Raw genomic sequence first — 19989 nt, 5'->3', positions numbered from 1 at the left:
AGAAAAAAAGAAAAAACGCTGGTAACATCAGGGAAACAAGCCCAAAGTCGCTTATAATAAGCAGACCTGGCAACGCTGGCAGGCTATGCTGAAAGTAATCTCTCAAGAACAGCAGGGCGCTGTTTTTCCTTTTTTTGGGCGATTGGTTCCCAGATTGGGCTGGAAGTTATAATGCATTAGCATCTTAATGGGCAAGTCGGCTGACAGACTAAATGCCAACTTTTGCCAAACAAATACCAGTCTGTTGCAGTCTGAAGTAGTCTGAAATAGTCTGAACTAGTCTGTTTGATGGAGAGTCACCTTAACGCGCCTATGTAATACATTTTCAATGAGAGACGGGCGATTATTTGGGACGCGCAGAGAAGTTGAGGGGCGGAATGGCTCGTTAGTGCACACGCCCACGGGCGGCAAGAGCTGGATTGTGGTGAGTTTTTTTCCCCCGCAACACGCAGGAGGACAAAACAACAATGATCCCTGCTGATCCGAGTGAGAACGCCCGCGTTAACCGCTCCCCGTCTGAAACGACCTTTACAGTGGACAGTCACCACGAAAGAACATTACATAGAAGTGTGGAGAAGGGGAAAAAATAAGTTCTAGTTAGCACCATCTTGAAGTACATTACATAGAAGAGTGGAATACATGAGCATCAGATCCTGCCAAGGAGCTGCATGACAGCTGTTGTGGTGCTCTGGCCAAAGATGAAAGCTCCACAGATCAAGGTCACCACACCCCAGAGTGTGAGAACAACTCTGGAGAGAGGGGGAGAGAGAGAGGGAGGGGTGGGGCATAATGAAATGATTGAACATTGATATAAATAAAAATATTAGCCAGAAATATTACACACATCAAATCCCAAAGCTTTCAAGCCAGAATGTACAGCTTACATTAAAAAGGCACCTAAACGATTAGAGTGGACATGACTCAAGGACAAGCAACAATAACATTCCTATTGCACTCATTGGTGCATTTATATAGGGTTCAGTCAGGAACACTCACGCCAAAGTAGAATGTAACCATTTATTGCAACAAATGGAATACAGTTAAACTTGGTGTTAATGGCTCCGCTCTTTAAGTTGTTCCCTACCGTAAATTTAGCTAAGCAGCATGCCAAGCAAAATGACGAGCCAGAAAAATAGAGCGATATAGATGATTATACAATATAATATAACAGCTTTGTCAAGCGTCTCTATATCAATTGGCCCGTGTTCGGGGGAAGGAAGCCAAGGGGGGAGGGTGATATTATGGGCAGGAGGATTAGGACGGAGGCTCTACATCCTCCCGGTGGGGGCTCCTGACTGGCAGGTGAGCCAGTAGCATACAACAGCAGTGGCAACATACAAGGTGTGTGGGGGGGAATTGGCAAAGCAACTAAATTGGGGAGAAAAGGGGTTGCATACATGTATCAGACAGCGCAAGTGAATGCGCATCACAGAGTCTCACAACAGTTACGTGTATAGGCATTTCTTCAGATACTATTAATCAAAAATAAATAAATACATTCAAAAAGACTTACCTGGTCTTACAGGAGACTGGCTCAGACTGCATAGCAAAGATCAGACAGAGCCCTGTTTGAAGACAGGTAGAGAGATCAAGGGGTTATAAGTACAAACAAGTCGATCTTCAGTGCCTGCATCTCTAAAGGTGCGTGTATGCGAAGTGTGTTACCTGGGAAAATAAAAATAAAAAAGGCACTGATCCCGCCGATGACACTGATGACCTTGCTGATATCTGGTACAAATATGGCGAGGAGAAGAGTCACAGTAACCCACAGGACTGTCAGCACATATCGGCTCCGGCTTTCAAACTTGTCCGTCACTAGACCATCCTGTTTACGATGCCAGCTCAGCAGAGGATCCTGGATCACTGATCTAACGTTGGGAAAATAGGTATCTATGTTTTGGCACTATTTCACTTTATGGGGGCATTTTTCTTGAGATCAAAATCATTGAGTTTTTGTATATAGACTGAGTACAATTAAAGAGAAACTGTACGTTCCAAAGTAGGCACAGGGCGCATACTGTAGATGAATTTGGGTCTACAGAGTGTACATAAATGAATAAATCATCAGTCAGATTAAAAACCAAGTCATTTTCAATCACAAATACAGTGCCTTACCTCCCCAGCAGAACAATAATGGGATAGATGGTGATGATAGAAATTCCAAACAGTAGCCTAGCGATGAGCATTAGGACATCACCACCGTTGTAAGACATTAAAATGTCTGCCTTCACTTCCTTTCCAAATGTCAAGTACCCATAAGCCCCTGCAATTGAGACAGATAATACCCGTTCATACAACTGGCAGAAAGGTCTGATGCCGGTAACTTTTAAAAATTAATTAAGCTTTTATATAAGCTCACAAAAAATATGTTGTGAGCTTGAAGATCTGATATTTTTGACGAGATTTTGTGTAGGTTTAAGTGGTTAAGGAACAGCTAATTGATTTGTTAATCAATGAGTGTATTAATGGTATTTGGGGGAAATGTATTTAATAATATCTGAACAGTTTGACAGTACAGATCCTTGTTAAAAAATATATATATTGTGTTTGTGTTTTTCTTCCGTAATATAATTTGAAAAGTGAAACCTTCATATATTCTAGATTCATTGCGCACAAAGTGAAATATGTCAAACACTTTTTTGGTTTAATCTTGATGATTATGGCATACAGCCCATGAAAATCTAAAATCTATAAAAAAAATTTAAAAAAAGATTTATAATACAGAAATGTCAACCATCTGAGGAACTCCTTCTAACGCTATGGACCAGAGCTAGCCAAAGCACAAGAAGCATCGTATCGTGCCAGCCTCCGCATAAGCCATACACAATTATCAAACTGTGCCTACCATTAGCCAAAGAAATGACACACGTGTGGGGAGAATGCTGCCTAACAGTTAAACCTGGTGCCACTCTCAAACAACACTACATTCCCCCCCAAGACAAACGCTGCACACCATGATCTGTGGAATGCCTTATCTGACCATCTGAGTGCACCACAGTCTATTGACGTTTTAAAAGGGGACTAAAAACCTTTCTTGTCAACAAAGCATTTGCCTAGATGTACTGGTTCAATGCGTTTGTGTGTTTTTAAACGTATTTTTTTGTTGCTGTGTATAGTTGAGGGGCAGGGGGGTCTCGTGTCATTGTGTTGACATTTTTATTTCATTTTAGATTTTTAATGCCATGCCAAATGTATTATCATTATTATGATTAATATTGACACACTGTGCCAGAGAATAGGAGCCATAGCAGATGATAAAAACAGAAAATATCCTAACCAGTGAGGGAGTATATGATGAGGCAGAAGATCATAGAGACCACAGAGATGAAGGCCCAATGAGAGAGGCGCTGATTCTCCATGCTGCTGTAGATGGCAATGGATGCCTCATGGCACTGAAACACACAAAGATAATGTAATTGGGGTATTAACTGGAGCATGTTCAGGATCAGACTCTCCCTTGTCATGATTTGTGGCCTATGTCCTTCCAACAAAGGGTTTTTTAATCCTCCTGGGGTTACCTTTGTTACTCCAATGGCAACACCATCAGTGTGTCCAGTGTTACCCTAGTATGCCATCTACAAGTATGCCCAGGTATTTTTTTATTTATTTTAGCTGCTGGGCGCCATGTACGCTTGCATTGACTTTATAAGGTTTTAAAAAAAAGCGTATTATTCGCACGAAAAAATCGTCCCGGTGTGTAAGGACCTTTAAGCTTAAATGTCACAATGTCCTTTTATTGCCAAAGTTATATTTTATAATCGGTTTTAGCTGTCTGACCCATTCTGTAAAATGTAAACAGCATGTCGGTGCTCAGATGCAGAGTCAACAGCCATTATGTGTTAACACACTCACCGCCAAAGGGGAGAATTATCCCCTTTTCAGTCAATGGTGTTTACCGCCAAAGGGGAGAATTCTCCCCGTTTAAAAAAAAAAAAGAAATTGTTTTTGAATTTCTAAAAGGTTTCTCAAATCTTTGAGTATAAATTATTTTCCGTTATTCACAACGAATTAGGAGATATATAAAAAAATAATAAAAAAAAATCCATTCACTTCAATGTTAAAAAATAAACTGACAAATAATTCAAATTTCTTCTATAAAAAATGATTAAAAACCCTGGCAGTGGGTGAGTAAATTATGAATAAACTCTGGCAGTCAATAGGGTAAGTGATATTTTTTGGTTAATACAAAAAGTATTTTGTTAAAAGGTTAAAGCACTATATTCTGATAGTAATCATTGCTATAGAGTGTTTGTTCAGTAACAGGAGTCTCCATGTCTCTCCAGCTCTTTAATAAACAGAAAATACATTTTCCGGTAGGTGTCAAAATCTCAGCCAATCAGGAGAAAGTACACATTTTTAAGCTTCATTTTTATAGTGTTCCAGTTCCAATTTTGCCTGCTCATTTCTTTGTGTCATCACTTCCAATTTCACTTGTTTAATCTATATCCTGATTGAGTTCTCTATCCTGATTGGATAAAATTGGAAATGAAACTGAAACGAAAATGCATTTTCTGTTTTATAAAGAGACAAGGAGACTCCTTTTACTGAACAAACACTCTATAGCAATGAGTACTATCAGAATATAGAGCTATTTAACACTTATTTTAACCAATGAAAATCACTTACCCTACCTTTAATGTTATAAGGACAAGACCACAATAAAATGTCCAGTATGGTGCTGATGATGGCTAAAGCAGCACAATGTAATTTTAATGAATGAAATGTAATTTTGTCCAATCTGTATGTTAGAGTATGTTAATACAATACAATTGGGGTGGTTGTATTTAGTCTCCCTGCTCTTTTATTGAGACATTTAGATTGGGTCAAAGGTCATGTCTCACCTAGACACAGAATTTTGACCTGATGGTCAAGATTCAATTTATCCTCAGAGCAAGCTGGCAGGCTCGATTAGCTCAATGGTAAACATTTCAGCACTTGCGTATGGGTCAAAGTGGCATGAAGTTCTTGCCGGAACTATACCCCATACTTCATCTGCTCATTCTTTTCCTCATTCATGCATCCCTGAACACATGCATTCAATTTATTTATGCCTGTACACAGTATGGTATAGACATTACAAGCACATGATATCATGCATAGACAATTACTTATTTATATCAAATGGTGTGTGTACCACAGAGTAATGTGTTAATGTTGACACAAAACTTCAATATCAATTTCAAATCAACCATTAGGCTACTTTTCTTTGAAATTACAAATGTGTAAAAGAGGAAAAAAACGTCAATATCAATATCAAACTCAACAGTTACATTTCTTTGAAATTACAAATTAAACTGTTTTGAAATTATAAGCACATACAGCACTTGATATAATGTATAGCTAAATTAAATCAAATGGTGTATGTACCACATATGCGTTAATCTTAACACAAAACTTCAATGTAAAATTCAACAATTACTATTGTTTGAAATTAAATTAAACATAACTATAACTCATTACTAAACTAACTATCCTAATAATGTGTCAGGCTGGGCCAACCACAAAAACTTTGGTGGAATTTGATTGGTCTCTGCCAGTGCTCCTCATGTCAATGCTCTAACGTTAGTACATGTGTTTTTTTGTTGGACATGCGTTCCTGACAGACGGGTTATATGGGCTTTTCGCATCAGTTGCTTCCCCCTCTTCTTACCGGCGGTACGGTGTGCCGGCACAGAATCTTTTAGTGAAATCAATGCAGTACGGGACCGTTCCGGCCCACTTTCATCCCTGAAGAAAAGCCATTGTTTCCATGCCCACTCTGACACTGAAACTTGCCCAGACAAATGTATTACCAGAATGCACAAGAATATGAGCGAAAAACATAGCAGTAATAAAGTATCAACAGAAATTAAGGCTTTTTGCCAGACCTAGACCAGAGTTAGTCTCTGTTTCACCCAGATAAAATGTTTCCTTGCCAGCTTGGAACCCAGGTATGAGGAGAGTATCCAAGAGTGCTCGTCTGATCAGATCATTTCCCCTTTAATGTGTTTTTAGGAGGTGATGAACTCGGATGAGACATGGAATGAAATGAAAGCTATAGACCGAGTTATATTTGGTTGCGTGCCAGTGCCACGCACTGAAAATAGCAGATCTAGAAGCTCACGATGCATCGCACTGCAACGCTTTGTGAGCTTGTAGATCAGCTATTTTTGGTGCGCGACACCGGCGTGCAGCCAAGTATAAATCACACTTAAGGGTTCAGAGTGACACAGTCGAACAAGTTACACCATCAAGGAACGCAGAATGCAGTCTTTGTCCTAACCTGATCCCAGCTGCCATCGCTGGACTTTCAATCTAGCTTCCCCCTCTGTCTCGTTTTTGTCCATTCAACTCCTCAGAGCAGTGCTCTGAGGATCTCATCAGCTCCCTTTTGAACCCACAGACTGTAATCATCTGATCTCGCCTGAGGGAGGGAGGGAGGGAAGGAAGGAGGAGTGTGTGGCATGGGTAGGCACACAAGTGCGCGCCTGTGCATCAATCCTTTCCCACTTTCCCCCTCAATTCATTACCTTGGTAAATCGGAAGGGAACACATGAGTCTGTCCGTCTTAAGCGTGAAGGAGTGATTTGTTTGTTACCTCTGCTCTGTTCTAAGATGCCATAAAATAATCCAAGGGCAGCCTATAGCTATCACAGAGCACAGCAATCCCAGGCTGACCTATAGACTGGCACTCACTAAATCACTCTCCTGAAAATGTCCAGGTCCCAGCAGCCTACTGACATTACACAACTCATCTCATGTCTAAGTGGCCATCAAGTCGCAATATTGATAGGAAATACAGTTTCTAGATCAAATTCACACCACACACTCCCTACCATTTGATAAAAAAAAGTCTTGTCATTGCTGAAATCTGAAAATGTTTAAATGTTTGACTCACTTGGAAACCAAAGCAGATGGTTGGAATCACACTAAACATGGAGGCCCAGGAACTGATCCTACACACACACACAAACACACACACAGAGTATATACGTATTAGGGGTGCAATCATGTTCTTGCGTAAACGGGTACTCGTTAAACAAACCACAAACATTTACAAAATAATTCAAATTGTTAACGGTTTTGTAAGCATATATATTTTACTTATTTTGATCTTTTGAATCTTATTTAATGTTTATGGATATTTCCACCAAGTTTGGCAGCAGATACTACATAAATGTAAGCCCATGCATCTATTGCTTCCAATCTAGCTTCTGTCCCATTGTCAAATTTATAAACACAAATTTATAAGTATGTCAGAGTGCAACAGGAATGCAAAATGTTAAATATCACATTAGTTTATGGATAAAAGAAGCATCTAAGATCTAAGATCTAGTTTGACTGTTGTGGTACAAAAGGTACTGTATGGGACTAATTCCTTTGTCAACACATAACTTGGGCTTGTCCGGTGTGAAAGAGTATTCATATCCATAACACCTACCTAATAAATACATTAGGCTAATGTTTATTTCCATTTATAGCTGGTAACATTCTGATTGTACTGGCCACTGTGACCACTTCACTTTTCACTACAGTAAATATCGTTTCCCTGAAATCCTCCATTTGCCCATCGCTCCATGACTTACCCAGTGCTATGGATGGGGGCGATGCGAACCTGCATGGAAGGCATGGTATGGTATTTGATTATGATGGCTATTGTCAGGTAGGTTGCTGCCAGAGTACCTAGAACACTTTGAGAGGGGACATAACACATTAAAATAGGGGCGCTCAGTGGAGCACAAGTCTCCGCCAGTGGGCACGCCCCAACATCTCTCCATTGAGTCCATCGTTGTGTCTGTGTGGTGCATGTGATTAACTTGTTTTACCGTTTATGAAATGCCACAGGGGAATGAGGGGAAAGGCTGTGATATACGATGCTTATCGTTAATGTCTTCAATTATGGTTGTACAGGGGCTGACTGAGAACACTAATCAGGGTGGGAATGTAAATGACAGCACCCACCTGTCTGTCCAAATTAACCTAACAATAATTAAGTGGTTAGATCAGGCAGCCTAAGTGTGGCCACCAGCTGATCAGTCAGTCAATGAAATTATACCACATTGTGGTTGCTCTGAGGCAAGTCAGGGACACAGTGTAAAAAACAATATATCTGACCCTGCCTTTGGCCTGGCTGGTGGATTTAGCAAAGACAAATTATTAACAATACATTTACCCAGTTTCAATGGGTTTGAGTGGAAACCCAATAATAATCACTACCTTAAAATGTATGTCAAATTGCAACTTTTCACATTTTCTAAATACAGGCATGGTTAACTGTCTATATACTGTACAGCCTATATACAGTGTGTGTGTGTGTGTGTGTGTGTGTGTGTGTGTGCAACCCGATCGCCAGAGAACTAGTATACATTGCACGGATCCAGTGCACGTCATTCCGTGCATAGTCGCCTAGAAACCCCGAAATTCCGTGCATATGTACATCTCTCCCTTTGTGACAAAACCATTTCGGAGGCGCGCAGTCTCAAGGGAATTGTCGCCACGTAAGGGGCCACCGAGCGAGCTAAAGCGAGCGAGTTGCCGTCCCGAACGTTGCGACATTCCCTTGTGCCTACTCAGCGCCGTTTGAGTTATGTACCGATAGGCACAGAATCGTAAATTTTGTTGTGGGGACTGCTCTGCTTCCGGGTTTTTCCGGGTTGCGACTGGTTACGCCCACCGTGGGACTCGCCGTACATAAGCACGGAATTTCGGGGTTTCTAGGCGACTATGCACGGAATGACGTGCACTGGATCCGTGCAATGTATACTAGTTCTCTGGCGATCAGGCTGGTGTGTGTGTGTGTGTGTGTGTGTGTGTGTGTCCAACTACATTTGTGTACATATACAGTACTGTGCTAATGCATGTGTGTGCTGACATGTACACATCTAATAACACCAACACATAGGGGCATCCATGCGCGCGTGCGTGCGTGCGTGCGTGTGTACCACTGCTGACCTGATGTATTTTTGGATGGTGATCTCTTTGGGGATCGACAGTGGAAGAATGAGAAGGATGCAGAGCAGGAGGAGAGCAAAACGCCGGTCTGTGTACCAATAGTAAGGCATTTCTGACTCTGGCAAACCCGTCACCAACTCATATATGGAGAGACACACTGAAAGACAACAGTCACAAGGATATATCATCATATATATCACTTTTATGACAACATCGGTATCAGCAACTATGCAGCTAATGTGTCCTGATTTTAACTTTTTACTGGCGACAAGGGACAAAATGCTTCACAGTACCCCTTTAAAAATAATACTCCAAACCTTTAAAATACTTGCCATCTGCATGCTTCAATGATGCAAAGTATTTTAGCCTGGTATCTCTGGAATGTTCAGGGCCACTGTCAAAGTCTCTACCCTCTGAATCTTTCAGGGTTTTCCCCTCCTTTACAGCACCCCTGCGAGGATGAACCTTGTAATTTCTGTGTGTCAATTTATCCTTCTAACTTTCATTACCACAGAGTATTTGGCTCGTGTCTCAAATTGCTCCAGTGTGGCTGCTCAATGGCCAGGCACAAAAGAAATATCCTTGTTATGCTGGATATCACATTTCTGGGCCGCTGCAAGGTGTCAGGATGTGTAACCACCATTTCAATTTGAAGCGTGGCTGTGCTGAAAGCGAGATTCTATGCCCAATAAAACCCTACATTCCTCACATTGGTAATCATATATGAAAACTGATGTGTATTTTGATTCATCTCACATTTCTCTAGCTGGTCGTCCACTATGACCAGGAAGGCAACAGAGATCATGAAAAGGTTGAAAACGAAGCAGATCTCACACAGCTGGCCGATGGACAGCCCGCACATTTCTTTCACCACCGCCTGGTATGTGCACTGGCCACTGATGGACGATGAGTAGCCCAGTATGATCAGACCACTGATTAGAAACACTAGGGAGACCTGAATGGATGGAGAAAGAAACAAATATGAAGATATGAGAAACTAAGAACCAGCTCCAAGGGTATAGATCCAAGCACAAACTTTATTTGTCCCAAAAGGGAAGTTTGGATGCAGCAAGAACAGGATGTCCTGATCATAATAAGCATGACATTGAGAAATCTAATGCATGCCCTAAAATCCTTTTACTGAATTTTCCAGCGGCAGTTGCATTACAAAGTTTACAAGTGTTCTGCATTGTTTACATCAGACTCAACTTTATTGTCACATCACCAGTTTACACCAAGTATAATGATTGGGTGAAATTATTTTGTGCCAGCTTCCTACAGCTGCAGTTACATTGAAAAAACAATAATAAAATAAGAGTTAGACAAGAGTAAGGAAATTGTGGGGAAAAGGGGGGCACAAGTTTCCTAGGGCGTTGTGGGCATCACTTCCTGTTGATTTGATCCCTAGATACCTGATCATATCTGTATATACAGCAGTTGCAAATATATAGTGTTCCTCAGTCTATTGTGCTCATCTATATATACACACAATTGGCTTGATTCCACGCCCTATTTGTCTAGACGCATACTGTGATTGGCTAGGCCTGATTACGTGGCGACTGTCAATGGCTAGGCCTGATCACGTGGCGGAAGTGTAATGTAGCCTCCGTTAGTATGTTAGCTTCCGCAGCATTAGGACAGAGCAGCAACTCGACTCCCGAGCAGCAACTCGCTAACTAGCACGACGACACTTCAGCTATGACGATTTGCTGCTGCGTACACACACACACACAGTCACTGTATCGCCGATGTGCCTAATGTCATCCCGACATTTACAATGCTAATAGTCAGCTAATAATCGCTAACCGTTAACATGGGCTTTCCCATATTCAATGCTAATAATCGCTAACCGTTAACATGGCCTTTCCCATAGACGATGCAAATAGTAAGCTAATAACCGCTAAAAGCTACGGACCAGAGCGTCGGGACCCCTGCCCCAGCGAATGCAGTTTAGGTTGTGACCTCAGACGGAGTGACACTGAATAACTCTTCCGGTTAACTCTTTCACAATAAAACGTTCTGTTACACAAGAAGAGATGTGCCGCCGATCTTTTAGGCTGTGACCTCAGACGGAGTGAGACTGAATTCCACTTTCGGTTCACTCTTTCACAAAAAAAACATTTACTCCTATTCCAAATAAACTCCAAAAATGATATTTTTCTATCCGACGATTTTGTAACCCTTTTTTTTCACCCAGTGCCAATTGCCTATGTAATCCTGGGCACTACTCTCCCTCTGCCAGCCTAGGGAGAGCCCAGAACTGAGCTCATGCCCCTTTCAATGCATGAGGAGCTAGCAAGCCGCTTCTTATCATCTGACAGGGGGGAGTTTTCCCCGGTTTGGACGTAATTATACACAACTCCAAAATGTATACACAAGTAATATCTACTGTCTCTGTCTCCGATGTGCGGGCCAGGCTACTAGAAGTGAGGACCGCTACATGGCCCGAACCTCTAGTTATTCAAATATGCAAAAAGAATTCATGAGAATGTGTGTGTATACAATCAACGTCAGGACGGACAGGTCAATGGACCTGTGGGTGCAGATTAGTTCATGGAGAAACAAGAGACATTACGGTCAAAAGTGCCACAGGTTAAGTATGGGTGAATATGTATAGATGTGTGAGGCATGGCTCTGCGCATGTTCAGCGGAAAGTAACCAGAAACAGAATCAACTTAGTCACATTCAACTGTCTAATGGTAGCCCGGTGGAAGCTGTTCATTAACCTGGTGATCTTGCCCTTGATACTACGGTAGGCGTAGTCTTTTTGAGCAGCATTTCATACTGCGGTATCGACCTGTCTCACAGTAGCAGTGTGAACTGTGGCTGGATTGGTTATTGTGCTTAATAGCCAAATTGTTAAGGCTCATTCTACAAAGGCCTGACAGATTTCCAATTTCCTGACAAATAAGGGGAGTACAGGTCTCCGTCGTCATGGTTACAGCCCCGCGGACTAGCGGCTGGCTACACTAACTTGGAGTACACACACAGACAGACAACAGCAGAACATACAGATGCAGAAAACGTATAAAGGACTTTCATTTAGGGCCCGTGTCCACACACACTGCATTTTATGAGCGGGAGGGCGCTTTGGATATCATCTCCATAGCATTAACACGCACATTGACACGTGCACCGTTCGATTCCACATTGTGTTATAACTTTATTAGCACACATAACTTAGCTAAACAGCATAAACATCAACTTCTCATGGATGTGGCAATGATTCCACGTCAGGTCATAAATGACCGGCACGCACACACACACACACACACACACACAAACGTAATAGACACCTTTCTCTATTCAGTTTTAACACTTTGCTCTTTATGTAATGCATAAACAATTTACAATTTGTGTGTGAACACTTAGCAAATTTCTGTCAACATCAATTCCTGTGTGTTTACATACTGTATAAAAAAGTGGCAAATGATGTATTCAAACCATTTCTTGTTTACAATGAGATATATACTTTGCTTCTCTATTGCCATTGCATTATCAACAAAGATAGTGACACCATGTAGCCTATACTCTCCTCTATTGAAATGACACTGGTACGCACTGGTCATCACACTGATCTCACTCAATACTCAAATCTAACATCAACAACATTTAGAGTTAATAACCTTTCAAATAACAGCAATGTTGGTCATGTGAGTGGATCTGGGACTGGGACTATGTAGGGACTGAATACTGCTCCAAAAACGACTTCCATTGTTTACTCCCAGTGAGAAAAACACTGGTATACGAAGTCATGTGAACACAGTGAAGAGTTAATAGGTTATTATAGAAATTGGAAGTGAACAAGAGTAAATTTGGCCATATACTACAATATTCCTATAATCCGATTAAGTACCAAAGTTGCTATCCACCAGTAATGTTTCCCAGCCAAGTGTTTAGGATCATTGCAATCTAATAGGTGCTAGTGGCTTAATTGGGGCAAGCATACTGTAGGTGTATATATATTTTTACCTCATTTAGCCCCAATTAGGGCCAATGCAATTTTAGGAGATTATAGGAGGAAATCTTGTCATAGCTGTTCTCATGAGCTTGTTCAGCACACAATGATCTAAAGGTTGGCTGGCAAAGGTAGAGGACAGTGTTACCATGTCTGCTTATTATAAGCGACTTGTTTTTCTGTAAATATTGGTAGTTGCGGGTTGCGTTTTTTTGGGCTTGTTTCTAAAGTGTAATTGCTTATTTGGGCTTGCTTCCTAATGTTATTTAACACAAATTGATATGTATTTGTCTGCAGGCCCTCATCTGAAAATATGTTTCCCCGTACAAGATTTGTGTATTTAAAAAAGGTTTAAAAAATTAAAAAATTCCACATTACTTTCAAGATTTTTTTGAAAGTAGCAAATCTACAAGCTCACAGCGTGTTGCAATGCAATGCGTTGTGAGCTTGTAGGTCTGCTATTTAAAAATAATCAAAGCCTATATAGCTTGCTGCTTATCAGAAATTCAAAAATAAAATGTTAAGATATTTTATAATATATTTTCACGAACGGAAATGACGAAAAGATGACAGCTTCCTTTCTCGGCTTTCGGGATGTGTAGTTCCAGACTCTATTCACCTGTTTCCTAGGCTGTGTGTTTTCCACTTCCTGTCGATTTCATTGGATATCATTGGTCATCTGACCAGTTTCATTGGATTTCATTGGATCAAATCGACAGGAAGTGGAAAACACACGGAACGCTCACCCCCAGCAGCGGAACACTCGCCGCCCTTGGTCAGAACAGACTACAGCCCCTAATATTAAGTTAGGAAGCAGTTAGGAAAAAAACTGTTTAACTTTCACTGCCAGATTAAATACATAAATGAATCGCCCACTGCCAGCGATTTTTGGTTTTCCTTACCTTTTCAACTAGTCACAGAATATTTATATCCATGATAAAAGATGAAAAAAGTCATTTGTTACAGGTCGTTGGATATAGCATGTCTCGTCAAAAATGCAGGGAGAAAAAAAGATACAGCCGTTTCCCCAAATACGCTAAGCAGGAAGTTAATGGTGGTGGAGATCTTTTGATCACGTGATCTCCTGGTTCTGTGTGACTTGAGGATGAAAATGGTCACTCGTGTGTTAGAGAACAGCGCCATCTGGTGGAAAACCACTGAAGACGAAAAAGTCGTAAACGTCGTCCTTGGCAGTGAATGAGTTAAGCAACGGAGGTGCGCTGCCTGAAGCGGACTTGAGCCACGTAAGGCACCGCCAAGCGAGCCGCTAGGCGAGCGAGTCGCGTGCCGAACTTGTCTGCTTCAGCCGAGTCAGCGCAGTTTCAGTTATGTCCCGATTGCCGCGATCCGATTTTCAGATCGGATATCAGCTCGATATCAGCCAAAAAATTGCTATCGGATTAGATCGGACTGCAGCGAAAATAACCAATCAAATACTCCGATCCAAGCACTCCATTCCAGTAATCTGATCCAGCACTTCTTTCCAACACGTTGGATCCAGCATGCAGCAGCATGCAGAGGCTACGTGATTACAACAGTGTTTGTTAGTCAATCCAGAAGTGCACAGCGCACGCACGTCCCTGCTCAAGATTTCATTCAAATTTCTCCGTAATCCACACAAGTATGTTTATAAATACCTTGCGACAGATTTTGGCTGAACGAACCATACTCGCATTGCGACTCGAGTCCCCCCCCCCTCTCTCGAACCTCGTGATTAATCATTTACCCACAGGATTTAATATTGTCTGTCTTATTCTTATTAAAAAAGACAATGCCTACATAAAAAGGGAACGTAGATGGCGTCTTTTGCAACATAGTAGGCCTAGCTGTCCATCGAGGCTCTTTACACTGATGGGGACACATTTGGGATATAAGAGAAAGTGTTTCGGACATGCAGCAAAATATATACATACTTATTTTATTTTGGCTGCAGAGCGACGGGTCTGAGCGGAGCGAGAGGTGCGCAAATCAAGGTGAGCGACGGAGCAGGGAGATCGGAGCAGTGTGGGGGGGTCAACATGAGATAGACAGCATAGAGAGACTTAAATATGTGCCGTATCGGATCGGTATCAGTGCTGCCATATCTGTATCTGATCGAAAGTTAAAAATCTCGATCGCAGCACCTCTAACAGGAAGTGGAACAGAATCATAAATCATCGCCCACCCCTTGTCTCAGTATTACCGAGATGTCAAACGTGGCTGAGTAGGTTCTGGTGGCCAGAAATACCTGGTGGGTCCGACCGTTCTGAGGTCACCGGATTTGTGGGTGCGACCATTCCGATGTCGCCAGATTTGCGCGTCCAACTGTTCCGAGGTCGCCGGATTTGACTGGGGCGAGTGGACTTTGGTGGCCAGAAATATGTGGGTCTGATTGTTCCGAGGTCAAAACACACTCGGTAGAATAGATTATCCCTTGAGCGATCTTCCATTCTACCAATGACATCCCTTTTACTGAATATACCGTATACTTGTCTATTAGTTTGGGCACTGGCCAACATATAGAAATAAATATTTCTTCAAAGGGAACATCTAAGATCTTGGCACTGAAAAGATTAGGAAACTAAATAATTTTGCATCATGTCAACAGTGCTACGCTACAGTGTGGTAACTTGTAGGCTTGTAGTGTTGTGTGTGCACAACACTTGTACCATATAAAAACAATTTAAGAAACGCACAATGCAGTAAGCAATACCATAGGTAGGCTACTAAGCTATGAGGAAAACATCACCATAACTCTGATTGACAGGGGAGTCAATTAAGGATTCGTAGCGTATCTCTACTCAGCTTGTATCCAGGGACCCCTAATGCATTGTCTAGCTAAGGGATGAGTGTGAAACTCAGGATAACATGCACTGAAAACCATGAGTGTTCATTATTTGCCTGAGAGACAGTAAAATATAAAAAAAACAAAACAAAAAACAAAACACTCAGGGGGATCTGAAATTAAATGAAACTTTCCATCAAATAGGTGCTACCCCAAATAAACTCCATTGATGGCAAACTAGATCCAGTTTTGTAAAGTAACTAAGTACATGTACTCAAGTACTATACTTAAGTACAATTTAGGTATTTGTACTTTACTTGAGTATTTCCAATTTTCAGTTCTTTTACTTCTACTCCACAACATCTGAGGGGCAAATATTGTTTTAAAAAAAATACAGCTATTTTCCAGTTAAGTTTCCACCAAGTTTTTTTTTTTTATTGAAAACTTAATACTTATGAGTACTTTTAGATTTTGATGCCAATACTTTTGTACTTTTACTCAAGTAAATTTTTAATTCCGGACTTTTACTTGTTAACAGAGTATTTTTGTATTGCAGAATTGATACCTTTACTTTTTTTTAAATTAGTACTTTTTCCACCACTGACTACAACTTTAAAAATATGCAAAAAAAAATTGCCTGGCAGTCAGTCAGTCAGAGCTTAGTAATAATTCATTGGAAAATTACTTGTAGAAATGCATCAGTTCATATCACAAACCAGTTCCACGGTGACTGCATTGCGGACCCCTCCGGCTCTCTCGAAGGCCCAGGGGAAATTGAGCAGTCCGGCGCCCAGGGCGGATTTCAGCATGATAAATATCGCCCCCATCGAACCGAGACGTGGGCCGTCCGCGTGGAGGAGCGCTGGCTGCCTGGCTGAAGCTGATGCGAGCAAACTGATGCTTTCTCTCGCCAACTCCTCCATGCTTCAACGGACAGACCCCCCCACACACACACACGGCGCGGGTCCAATCTCCCCGAGCAAACTTTTGCACCTCGTGTGCCACACCGGCGCTGCAGCAGTGCGCTGTGCTCACATGAGGCTGGCCTCAGTGGCCTGGTGGTGAGCTGGGGTTGAAAGGCGAAGTGGGAGAGTGGAGGTGTCACCCACCTTCCTAAACCAATCATCACCCATAAACTCATTCGCAGCGTTGGAAAGTAACTAAGTATTTACTCAAGTAGCCTACTGTAGGCCATTGGTTCTCAAAGTGGGGACCCCCAGGGTTCCTTGCGCGGGGGGGGGGGGGGGACCCAGGCCAGGGGGGTCCCCAGCAAAAGTAGTTAATATAGCAATTTACCACTTGATCCATTTATGTTGGCTATTCAAAAATAGCAGATCTACAAGCTCACAGCAAGCTTGTAGATCTGCTATTTTTGAAAATATTTAAAAATATCTAAAACGTTTGGACAATATTTATAGCCTAATCTCTCAAGACAGATTACAATTAGCCTAACCACTGTTAAGATAGAGATTTGACACAAACATGCATAATCACATTATTAAAAATGAAACCTTTTTGGCTGTTGACAACTTACAAAAAGCAGTGCATCATTGCGTCACATTCCAGATGTTTTATTTAACAGCTCCAACAAATAGTGATTTTTCCCCAAAGTTTTTTTTTATTTTTATTTTTAATAAATGTTCAAATGATCTATTTCACCAAGACTAGAGAAAACAGACTAGTTCACACAGACTAGAACTCTTTTTAAAAAAAATCTCCCATTAATCATCTCATCATGACCTCTCACCCTGAGGTTTATCTGGTGACTCTTTGGAGGTGCCTGACAGGTTGGGAACCGAACCACAGCCACTGAACGTGGAGGTATAAGATATAAAGAACCTCCAAACGAGCTCCACCGGACCTTAAAGGGGTAGTTCACCCCCAAAATAACTTTTTTTCTATTGATTACTGACCATCTGGAGCCTTGAATTCATAGATATTTTTTTGTTTTTGTCACATTCCTAAGCCAATAATTTGATTATAATAAATGTGTCCCCATTGATTCCGGTAGGAGACACAAATGCATTTGTGTCTCCTACCGGAATCAATGGGGCTAAATTTATTATAATCAAATAATAAAGGAATTCAAGGCTCCATGGGGTGAGTAATCAATAGAAAAAAAGTTATTTGGGGGGTGAACTACCCCTTTAACATGCTTCTTTCATATTGATGATTCAGTATTGTTAGTCTAATGATCAATGATCATAAAAAATATATCAGACAGAGAGACCAAACTAATAGGCCTGCATACTGCAAATATAGGCTTACATTTTGCTGTTATGTACTTTTACTTAAAGGGATATTTCACTTTCAAACATGTTTGGGGTCATTTTAACGTCTACTCACTTATGTGAGCCCCCCAGACCATTTTTAAGTTGCTTGATTCAGTAGCCTATATATTTGATATTCATTCCTATACAAACCCTGGCAACACTAGCTTCAAACTCCATTTTAACCATGTTAGATTCATTGAAAACACCCGTCCTTGGTTTTGGTGACTGATATTGTCCTTTTTTGGGGGCTTTCTTATGCCTTTATTATTGATAGGACAGTAGGCTGACAGGAAATGGGGAGAGAGAGATGGGGAGTGACATGCAGCAAAGGCCGTCGGGATGGGGACTCGAACTCAACGCTGTCAGGCTACATTTTAGCCTAGGCTAGGCCGATATTGTCCTTCTAACATGTGAGGAGACCGTGTTTTTTCAATTACTTTTTCATATTTTTTGGGGGAAATTTAAAAAAATCAAATAATAATGAAAAAAGTAATTGAAAAAACACAGTCTCCTCACGCATTAGAAGGACAATATGGTGTTTTCATTGAATCTAACATGAAGTTTGAAGTTACGATGGGTTTGTATAGGAAGGGGGCGTGTCTGTTAAAATGAATATCAAATATATCTAAATACTGAATCAAGCAACTTAAAAACTGTTTGGGGTGTTCACAAAAGCCCAAGCAGATATAAATATTAGCCAAAACTAGTTTGAAAGTGAAATATCCCTAATCCCTAATACAGTAAGTGGGATTTTTCCTGCAGAACTTTTACTTGTATTTTTACATGTAACTCTCCTGTTTTACCTCATATTTGAACCCTGGTCTCCTGCACAAGTGCTGAATCTCTTTTGTGCTTATAGAGCCTGCCTGCTTGCTTGAGAAATTTAATTTTGATAAAAATTTGTGTCAAACCAGAACAGGATCGAGTCAAAGGTTGTGTGAAACCAGACACAGGATCTAAATGTCTCAATAGAAGAGTGGGGAGACCAAATATAACCACCATTAACATAACAAAATAACATTTTATTAACAAACAAAAAAAGTCACATATCTACTTACTTCTCTAGAACTTATTCCACCTCTGCTCATTTGGTTATGGTTTCCTGCTTGACTGAAAGTCTAAGATAATAAAATTACTAATGCAAATTAGTCTATTAGTCTAAAATAACCAGTGAATTATTAGAATGTTAATTTTCTTCCTAGCAAATAAGTGATTGCATTTAGAAGGTCTAATGCTATTTATTGAATACTTTGTATGTCAGAAATGTAAACGTGATACAGTAAGACATTAAAGCTAAAAGGATAACATAAAAAAGTCCTGGAACTTGTTTCACTATAGAGCCTGTGATGTAGATATCTTTGAAAAGCAAGCAATGGTTGGCCTATGTGTAGGCTTTGAAGGTCCTAGTTAAATTGGTAGCCTACGGAAAAGGCAGCCAGACCAAAGAAGCAAATCCATACGTTCCATCCATTTTCTATAGTGCTGGAAACAATGTTTGGAATTTAATCTCTCGAATTAATTAATAATAAGAGATTGAGAGAGAGAGACACGGTGGAGAGGTGCAGTGGAGTAGACTGAAAGTATAGGGGGGAGTTTGGTATTTCCTAGCTAACTGTCACATCCAGAAATGTCACTGAGCAAGGGAGAGGCAAACTCAGAGAACAGATTGTGGGAAGAATGGAAGGAGGTATGGACGAGAACTAATGAAGCAAATACTTTTTTTTTATTATTTGGACAAAATAACTGGAAAGTCATGGGAAGGACGAGAGGAGAGGAGAGCAGAACTAAAAAAGATACAGGCAGAGGCAGGTTCAAAATGTTAGTTGGCCTGGCTATCACCTGCAGTCATGCCAGTGTGTGACATAAGAAACTGGAATGTAGTAATGAAAGGGCTATGGTAATATCATGTGCAGAATAAATAAAAGTCACTTTTGTATTGTTCCATAATGCCTCAAGGCAACAAATATGACAGATGTTTCGGCTATCCTGCCGTCATCCGTAATTAATCACATGTAGACAATAGACCATTTTTTTTGCACTATTTACACAAATGATATGCTTAG

General features: G+C 40.9%; 1 protein-coding gene across 1 annotated transcript; it reads right to left on the bottom strand.

Moving 5' to 3' along the window:
- Positions 1–646: 646 nt before the first annotated feature.
- Positions 647–16576, bottom strand: slc38a8a (solute carrier family 38 member 8a; the record flags this gene model as incomplete). The annotated part of the gene is made up of 10 exons (XM_080437662.1): positions 647–749; positions 1514–1565; positions 1666–1868; positions 2116–2263; positions 3278–3392; positions 6878–6935; positions 7566–7670; positions 8932–9088; positions 9688–9886; positions 16370–16576. The coding sequence occupies 10 exons, from the start codon at positions 16574–16576 to the stop codon at positions 647–649; spliced, it is 1347 nt and encodes a 448-aa protein (XP_080293788.1).
- Positions 16577–19989: the final 3413 nt, after the last annotated feature.

The sequence above is a fragment of the Gymnoscopelus braueri genome (genome assembly GCF_963280865.1).
Source record: "Gymnoscopelus braueri genome assembly, chromosome: 9".
Lineage (NCBI taxonomy): Eukaryota > Metazoa > Chordata > Actinopteri > Myctophiformes > Myctophidae > Gymnoscopelus > Gymnoscopelus braueri.
The sequence above is the reverse complement of the archived record's forward strand: the minus strand, read 5'-3'. Positions and strand labels throughout refer to the sequence as shown.